General features: G+C 49.4%; 1 protein-coding gene across 1 annotated transcript; it reads left to right on the plus strand.

The window, feature by feature from the left end:
• Positions 1 to 1,443: 1,443 nt before the first annotated feature.
• Positions 1,444 to 9,999, plus strand: OPA3 (outer mitochondrial membrane lipid metabolism regulator OPA3). Its single transcript, XM_083168202.1, has 2 exons — positions 1,444 to 1,626; positions 9,561 to 9,999. The coding sequence occupies exons 1-2, from the start codon at positions 1,485 to 1,487 to the stop codon at positions 9,869 to 9,871; spliced, it is 453 nt and encodes a 150-aa protein (XP_083024328.1). The 5' UTR covers positions 1,444 to 1,484; the 3' UTR covers positions 9,872 to 9,999.
• Positions 10,000 to 10,033: the final 34 nt, after the last annotated feature.

Consider the following 10,033-nt stretch of genomic DNA (forward strand, 5'->3'; position numbering starts at 1 on the left):
AGAGGTACAGTACAGGGTGTGAGGTATATAGAGGTACAGTACAGGGTGTGAGGTATATAAAGGTATAGTATACAGTATGTGAGGTATATAGAGGTACAGTACAGTGTGTGAGGTATATAGAGGTACAGTATACAGGGTGTGAGGTATATAGAGGTACAGTATACAGGGTGTGAGGTATATAGAGGTACAGTATACAGGGTGTGAGGTATATAGAGGTACAGTATACAGGGTGTGAGGTATACAGAGGTACAGTACACAGTGTGTGAGGTATATAGAGGTACAGTATACGGTGTGAGGTATATAGAGGTACAGTATAGGGTGTGAGGTATATAGAGGTACAGTATACAGGGTGTGAGGTATATAGAGGTACAGTATACAGGGTGTGAGGTATATAGAGGTACAGTACAGGGTGTGAGGTATATAAAGGTATAGTATACAGTGTGTGAGGTATATAGAGGTACAGTACAGTGTGTGAGGTATATAGAGGTATAGTACAGGGTGTGAGGTATATAGAGGTATAGTATACAGTGTGTGAGGTATATAGAGGTATAGTATACAGTGTGTGAGGTATATAGAGGTACAGTACAGTGTGTGAGGTATATAGAGGTACAGTATACAGTGTGTGAGGTATATAGAGGTACAGTATACACAGGGTGTGAGGTATATAGAGGTACAGTACCGTGTGTGAGGTATATAGAGGTACAGTATACAAGGTGTGAGGTATATAGAGGTACAGTACACAGTGTGTGAGGTATATAGAGGTACAGTACACAGTGTGTGAGGTATATAGAGGTATAGTATACAGTGTGTGAGGTATATAGAGGTACAGTATACAGGGTGTGAGGTATATAGAGGTACAGTACACAGTGTGTGAGGTATATAGAGGTATAGTATACAGTGTGTGAGGTATATAGAGGTACAGTACAGGGTGTGAGGTATATAGAGGTACAGTACAGGGTGTGAGGTATATAGAGGTACAGTACCGTGTGTGAGGTATATAGAGGTACAGTATACAAGGTGTGAGGTATATAGAGGTACAGTACACAGTGTGTGAGGTATATAGAGGTACAGTATACAAGGTGTGAGGTATATAGAGGTACAGTATACAGGGTGTGAGGTATATAGAGGTACAGTACACAGTGTGTGAGGTATATAGAGGTATAGTATACAGTGTGTGAGGTATATAGAGGTACAGTACAGGGTGTGAGGTATATAGAGGTACAGTACAGGGTGTGAGGTATATAGAGGTACAGTATACAGGGTGTGAGGTATATAGAGGTACAGTATACAGGGTGTGAGGTATATGCAGTGTGTGTGAGAGGTACATGGCAGTACAGCACAGTATGGATTGGAATGATCAGACTCAGTGATATTCCCGATCTCCCAGCATTCCCGCGGCGGGGGCAGTGATTATGGCGATCTAGGGGCGGGGCCAGTGACGGAAGAGGCGGCGTGACGTAGGCCGGCATGTGACGTCACTAAAGATGGTGGTGGGCGCCTTTCCCATCGCGAAGCTCCTGTACCTGGGGATCCGGCAGATCAGTAAGCCGCTCGCCAACCGGCTGAAGGCGGGAGCCCGGCGCAGCGACTTCTTCCGCACCTACATATGCCTGCCGCCAGCACAAGGTGACCGGGGACTGTGCCGCCGCCTTAACGGGAGACTGACCAATGAGGGCCCGGGGAGGCAGGGGTCCGGCCAATCACGCTGCGGCCTCTGAAAGGGGCGACGCCAGCGGCAGCTAGAGGGAGAGGTCACCTCTGGTCATAGAGCAGCTCGGGTGTTCCAACCCTATATAATGCTGCCCCCCCCCCCCAATGTGTTATACACAGGCTGTACCCTCATATACTGACCCCCTATGTGTTATACACAGGCTGTACCCTCATATACTGCCCCCCCATGTGTGTTATACACAGGCTGTACCCTCATAAACTCCCCCCCCCCCGTGTGTGTTATACACAGGCTGTACCCTCATATACTGCCCCCATATGTGTTATACACAGGCTGTACCCTCATATACTGACCCCCATATGTGTTATACACAGGCTGTACCCTCATATACTGACCCCCATATGTGTTATACACAGGCTGTACCCTCCTATACTGACCCCCCATGTGTGTTATACACAGGCTGTACCCTCATATACTGACCCCCATATGTGTTATACACAGGCTGTACCCTCATATACTGCCCCCATATGTGTTATACACAGGCTGTACCCTCATATACTGACCCCCATATGTGTTATACACAGGCTGTACCCTCATATACTGACCCCCATATGTGTTATACACAGGCTGTACCCTCCTATACTGACCCCCCATGTGTGTTATACACAGGCTGTACCCTCATATACTGACCCCCATATGTGTTATACACAGGCTGTACCCTCCTATACTGACCCCCATATGTGTTATACACAGGCTGTACCCTCATATACTGACCCCCATATGTGTTATACACAGGCTGTACCCTCATATACTGACCCCCATATGTGTTATACACAGGCTGTACCCTCCTATACTGACCCCCCATGTGTGTTATACACAGGCTGTACCCTCATATACTCCCCCCCCAATGTGTTATACACAGGCTGTACCCTCATATACTGACCCCCATATGTGTTATACACAGGCTGTACCCTCATATACTGACCCCCATATGTGTTATACACAGGCTGTACCCTCATATACTGACCCCCATATGTGTTATACACAGGCTGTACCCTCCTATACTGACCCCCCATGTGTGTTATACACAGGCTGTACCCTCATATACTGACCCCCATATGTGTTATACACAGGCTGTACCCTCCTATACTGACCCCCCCAATGTGTTATACACAGGCTGTACCCTCATATACTGACCCCCATATGAGTTATACACAGGCTGTACCCTCATATACTGACCCCCATATGTGTTATACACAGGCTGTACCCTCCTATACTGACCCCCCCAATGTGTTATACACAGGCTGTACCCTCATATACTGACCCCCATATGTGTTATACACAGGCTGTACCCTCATATACTGACCCCCATATGTGTTATACACAGGCTGTACCCTCATATACTGACCCCCATATGTGTTATACACAGGCTGTACCCTCCTATACTGACCCCCCATGTGTGTTATACATAGGCTGTACCCTCATATACTGACCCCCATATGTGTTATACACAGGCTGTACCCTCATATACTGACCACCATATGTGTTATACACAGGCTGTACCCTCCTATACTGACCCCCCATGTGTGTTATACACAGGCTGTACCCTCATATACTGCCCCCCCCCATGTGTTATACACAGGCTGTACCCTCCTATACTGCCCCCCCCCCCATGTGTGTTATACACAGGCTGTACCCTCATATACTGCCCCCCCATGTGTGTTATACACAGGCTGTACCCTCATATACTGCCCCCCCATGTGTGTTATACACAGGCTGTACCCTCATATACTGCCCCCCATGTGTGTTATACACAGGCTGTACCCTCATATACTGCCCCCATGTGTGTTATACACAGGCTGTACACTCCTATACTGCCCCCCATGTGTGTTATACACAGGCTGTACCCTCATATACTGACCCCCCATGTGTGTTATACACCGTGTGTACTCCCATATACTCACCCCCATGTGTGTTATACACAGGCTGTACCCTCATATACTGCCCCCATGTGTGTTATACACAGGCTGTACACTCCTATACTGCCCCCCATGTGTGTTATACACAGGCTGTACTCCCATATACTGACCCCCATGTGTGTTATACACAGTGTGTACTCCCATATACTCACCCCCATGTGTGTTATACACAGGCTGTACTCTCATATACTGCCCCCCATGTGTGTTATACACAAGCTGTACCCTCATATACTGCCCCCACGTGTGTTATACACAGGCTGTACCCTCATATACTGACCCCCCATGTGTTATACACAGGCTGTACCCTCATATACTGCCCCCATGTGTGTTATACACAGGCTGTACCCTCATATACTGACCCCATGTGTGTTATACACAGGCTGTACCCTCCTATACTGACCCCCATATGTGTTATACACAGGCTGTACCCTCATATACTGCCCCCACGTGTGTTATACACAGGCTGTACCCTCATATACTGACCCCCCGTGTGTTATACACAGGCTGTACCCTCATATACTGCCCCCATGTGTGTTATACACAGGCTGTACCCTCATATACTGACCCCATGTGTGTTATACACAGGCTGTACCCTCATATACTGACCCCCTATGTGTTATACACAGGCTGTACCCTCATATACTGCCCCCCCATGTGTGTTATACACAGGCTGTACCCTCATAAACTCCCCCCCCCCCCGTGTGTGTTATACACAGGCTGTACCCTCATATACTGCCCCCATATGTGTTATACACAGGCTGTTCCCTCATATACTTCCCCCCCCATATGTGTTATACACAGGCTGTACCCTCATATACTGCCCCCATATGTGTTATACACAGGCTGTTCCCTCATATACTCCCCCCCATATGTGTTATACACAGGCTGTACCCTCATATACTGACCCCCCATGTGTTATACACAGGCTGTGCCCTCATATACTGACCCCCATATGTGTTATACACAGGCTGTACCCTCATATACTGCCCCCCATATGTGTTATACACAGGCTGTACCCTCATATACTGACCCCCCATGTGTTATACACAGGCTGTACCCTCATATACTGACCCCCCATGTGTTATACACAGGCTGTACCCTCATATACTGCCCCCCCCCATGTGTGTTATACACAGGCTGTACCCTCATATACTGCCCCCCCCCATGTGTGTTATACATAGGCTGTACCCTCATATACTGCCCCCCCCCGTGTGTGTTATACACAGGCTGTTCCCTCATATACTCCCCCCCCATGTGTGTTATACACAGGCTGTACCCTCATATACTGCCCCCATATGTGTTATACACAGGCTGTACCCTCATATACTGACCCCCCATGTGTGTTATACACAGGCTGTACCCTCATATACTGCCCCCCATATGTGTTATACACAGGCTGTACCCTCATATACTGCCCCCCATGTGTTATACACAGGCTGTACCCCCCTATACTGCCCCCATGTGTGTTATACACAGGCTGTACTCCCCTATACTGCCCCCATGTGTGTTATACACAGGCTGTACCCCCCTATACTGACCCCCATGTGTGTTATAGACAGGCTGTACCCTCATATACTGACCCCCCATGTGTGTTATACACAGGCTGTATCCTCCTATACTGCCCCCCATGTGTTATACACAGGCTGTACCCTCATATACTGACCCCCCCATGTGTTATACACAGGCTGTACCCTCATATACTGACCCCCCCATGTTTGTTATACACAGGCTGTACCCTCATATACTGCCCCCCATGTGTTATACACAGGCTGTACCCTCATATACTGCCCCCATGTGTGTTATACACAGGCTGTACCCCCCTATACTGACCCCCCATGTGTGTTATACACAGGCTGTACCCTCCTATACTGCCCCCCATGTGTTATACACAGGCTGTACCCTCATATACTGACCCCCCCCATGTGTTATACACAGGCTGTACCCTCATATACTGACCCCCCCATGTTTGTTATACACAGGCTGTACCCTCATATACTGCCCCCCATATGTGTTATACACAGGCTGTACCCTCATATATTGCCCCCCATATGTGTTATACACAGGCTGTACCCTCATATATTGCCCCCCATATGTGTTATACACAGGCTGTACCCTCATATACTGACCCCCATATGTGTTATACACAGGCTGTACCCCCCTATACTGACCCCCATGTGTGTTATACACAGGCTGTACCCTCATATACTGACCCCCCCATGTGTGTTATACACAGTGTGTACCCTCCTATACTGCCCCCCATGTGTGTTATACACAGTGTGTACCCTCCTATACTGCCCCCCATGTGTGTTATACACAGGCTGTACCCCCCTATACTGACCCCCATATGTGTTATACACAGGCTGTACCCCCCTATACTGACCCCCATATGTGTTATACACAGGCTGTACCCTCCTATACTGCCCCCCATGTGTGTTATACACAGGCTGTACCCCCCTATACTGACCCCCATATGTGTTATACACAGGCTGTACCCCCCTATACTGACCCCCATGTGTGTTATACACAGTGTGTACCCTCCTATACTGCCCCCCATGTGTGTTATACACAGGCTGTACCCTCATATACTGCCCCCCCCCCCATGTGTGTTCTACACAGGCTGTGCCCTCATATTGCCCCCCCCCCCCCCTCCATGTGTGTACTCCCATATACTGCCCCCCATGTGTGTTATGCACAGTGTGTACTTCCATATACTGCCCCCATGTGTGTTATACACAGGCTGTACCCCCATATACAGCCCCCCCATGTGCCCCCCCCATGTGTGTTATACACAGGCTGTCCCTCCCCCCCTTTATACTGCCCCCCCATGTGTGTTATACACAGGCTGTACCCCCCTATACTGCCCCCCCCCCATGTGTGTTATACACAGGCTTTACTCCCATATACTGCCTACATGTTTAATACACAGGCTGTACCCCCATATACTGCCCCATGTGTTATATGCAGCAACTACCTCCAATATAATGCCTGATACCCCTGAGTTATTATACACAGCCCAGATATAGTTCTACCCCCTCACCACAGTGATATTCTACCCAGAACATGTACCCCAATATAATGCAGTCATACACAGGCTGTACCCCCAATATGAATGATTACACGCCAGTGTTATTATACTCAGTCATGGTCCAATAATATTACCCTGATGTGATTGTATAATAGTGTAGATGCCCCAAGTACCCCACACCTTTTCCCAGTATGCCAGCTGGATGATATACTGTCTGGGCCATGTCACCTTTGCATCCTAATAATGTAATTTACTGTACACAACTTCTACACCCCTATTCCATCCCTCCTGCCCCTCGCTGGTATTCCATCCCTCCTGCCCCTCGCTGGTATTCCATCCCTCCTGCCCCTCGCTGGTATTCCATCCCTCCTGCCCCTCGCTGGTATTCCATCCCTCCTGCCCCCCAGTGGTATTCTCTCTTCTATTCCCACGCTTGCGGTCTACGTCAAGTTGCTGAGTATGACGTGTCAGTGTCTAGGTCACGGTGCTGGGTATAATGTGTCAGTGTCTGAGGCGTTACCCACTTGTGTCTACATCACGTTGCTGGGTATAATGTGTGAGCCGGTACCCCCTTGTGTCTAGGTCACGTTTCTGGGTATAATATGTCAGTGTCTGAGATGTTACCCACTTGTGTCTACGTCACGTTGCTGGGTATAATGTGTCATTATGTGAGCCGGTACCCCCTTGTGTCTAGGTCACAGTGCTGGGTATAATGTGTCAGTGTCTGAGGCAGTACCCCCTTGTGTCTACGTCACTTTGCTGGGTATAATGTGTCTGAGACGTTACCCAATTGTGTCTAGGTCACGTTGCTGGGTATAACGTGTCTGAGGCATTACTCACTTATGTCTAGTTCACGGTGCTGGGTATAATGTGTCGGTGTCTGAGATGTTACTCACTTGTGTCTAGGTCACGTGCTGGGTATAATGTGTCAGTGTCTGAGGTGTTACCCAATTGTGTCTAGGTCACGTGCTGGGTATAATGTCAGTGTCTGAAGCGTTACCCACTTGAGTACGTCACGTTGCTGGGTATAATGTGTCAGTGTCTGAGGTGTTACCCACTTGTGTCTAGGTAACGGTGCTGGGTATAATGGCAGTGTCTGAGATGTTACCCACTTGTGGCTAGGTCACGGTGCTGGGTATAATGTCAGGGTCTGAGGTGTTACCCACTTGTGTCTAGGTCACGGTGCTGGGTATAATGTGTCAGTGTCTGAGATGTTACCCACTTGTGTCTAGGTCACGGTGCTGGGTATAATGTCAGTGTCTGAGGTGTTACCCACATGTGTCTAGGTCACGGTGCTGGGTATAATGTGTCAGTGTCTGAGGTGTTACCCACTTGTGTCTAGGTCACGGTGCTGGGTATAATGTCAGTGTCTGAGGTGTTACCCACTTGTGTCTAGGTCACGGTGCTGGGTATAATGTGTCATTGTGTGAGCCGGTACCCACTTGTGTCTAGGTCACGGTGCTGGGTATAATGTGTCAGTGTCTGAGGTGTTACCCACTTGTGTCTAGGACACAGTGCTGGGTATAATGTCAGTGTCTGAGATGTTACCCACTTGTGTCTAGGTCACGGTGCTGGGTATAATGTGTCAGTGTCTGAGGTGTTACCCACTTGTGTCTAGGTCACAGTGCTGGGTATAATGTCAGTGTCTGAGATGTTACCCACTTGTGTCTAGGTCACGGTGCTGGGTATAATGTGTCAGTGTCTGAGATGTTACCCACTTGTGTCTAGGTCACGGTGCTGGGTATAATGTCAGTGTCTGAGGTGTTACCCACATGTGTCTAGGTCACGGTGCTGGGTATAATGTGTCAGTGTCTGAGGTGTTACCCACTTGTGTCTAGGTCACGGTGCTGGGTATAATGTCAGTGTCTGAGGTGTTACCCACTTGTGTCTAGGTCACGGTGCTGGGTATAATGTGTCATTGTGTGAGCCGGTACCCACTTGTGTCTAGGTCACGGTGCTGGGTATAATGTCAGTGTCTGAGGTGTTACCCACTTGTGTCTAGGTCACAGTGCTGGGTATAATGTCAGTGTCTGAGGTGTTACCCACTTGTGTCTAGGTCACGGTGCTGGGTATAATGTGTCATTGTGTGAGCCGGTACCCACTTGTGTCTAGGTCACGGTGCTGGGTATAATGTGTCAGTGTCTGAGGTGTTACCCACTTGTGTCTAGGTCACAGTGCTGGGTATAATGTCAGTGTCTGAGATGTTACCCACTTGTGTCTAGGTCACGGTGCTGGGTATAATGTGTCAGTGTCTGAGGTGTTACCCACTTGTGTCTAGGTCACAGTGCTGGGTATAATGTCAGTGTCTGAGATATTACCCACTTGTGGCTAGGTTACTGTGCTGGGATACCAAAGTTCAGTGTTCCAACATCGGAATCCCGATTGTTTAAATGCCCGACATTCGGAGGCTATTCTCCCTTCTGGGGGTCCATAACCCCCATAGAGGGAGAATAGAACCTGTGGCAAGCCACTGTGCCCGCAGCGAGCCCGCAAGGGGCTTCTTTGTGCTCGCCCCCCTGTTGGAGCACCGCCAGTCGGGATTCTGATGTCGGGTTCCCTATTGTCGGACCGCTATACCACACCCATACTGGGAATAATGTGTGGATCTGACACGGAAGCACCCTGCACCCATTACAGACTGTGCAGTTCCCCTTTCCTGTCTGCACTTGTGAGTCTAGCACAGTTGGGCCTGTATCTCAGCCCAGCTAGGTGCTGGGTGTGTAGGACTATATACAGTCACGCGTATACAGGACATTTCTGTAGGTTCAGCACCTTCTATGGGGCGATGTGTGGCAGTGGCCTTTATCTTGTGCCCCATAGTCCTTGTACAGGGGGTGGGGTCCCTGCTGCAACATGTCCTGCCTCTCACCACCTCCTCTCCTTGCAGCGTACCACTGGATTGAGATGCGGACGAAGATGAGAATCATGGGCTTCCGTGGAGCCGCCATTAAGCCCCTGAACGAGGAAGCCGCCGCTGAGCTGGGTGCAGAACTCCTGGGAGAATCCATCATCTTTTTAATAGGAGGCGGCTGCATGGTGGCAGAGTACTCACGGCAGGCTACCAACAGCCGCCGCAAAGAGGAGGAGCTGGAGGCCCGGCTGAGTGCCATGGAAGTGGAGATTGCCCGCTTAGGTCTCCTCTCGGACGAGCTGGATGCCCGTGCCCGGGCTGCAGAGAGGAATCAGGCCGTAAAGTGACAGCCTTGCCACGCGTGTAGTGATTCACGTGGCCTACATCCATGCGGGACGTGTCGTGGCCACGGTACAGACAGAACCCCGCTGAGGAATGAAATATGTATATACAGGAAATAAAGGACATAACTGTGCTGGATGTGAGTCTCTGCTGCTATATAACACTCG

The sequence above is a fragment of the Crinia signifera genome, unplaced genomic scaffold (genome assembly GCF_055691185.1).
Source record: "Crinia signifera unplaced genomic scaffold, ASM5569118v1 HAP2_SCAFFOLD_341, whole genome shotgun sequence".
NCBI lineage: Eukaryota > Metazoa > Chordata > Amphibia > Anura > Myobatrachidae > Crinia > Crinia signifera.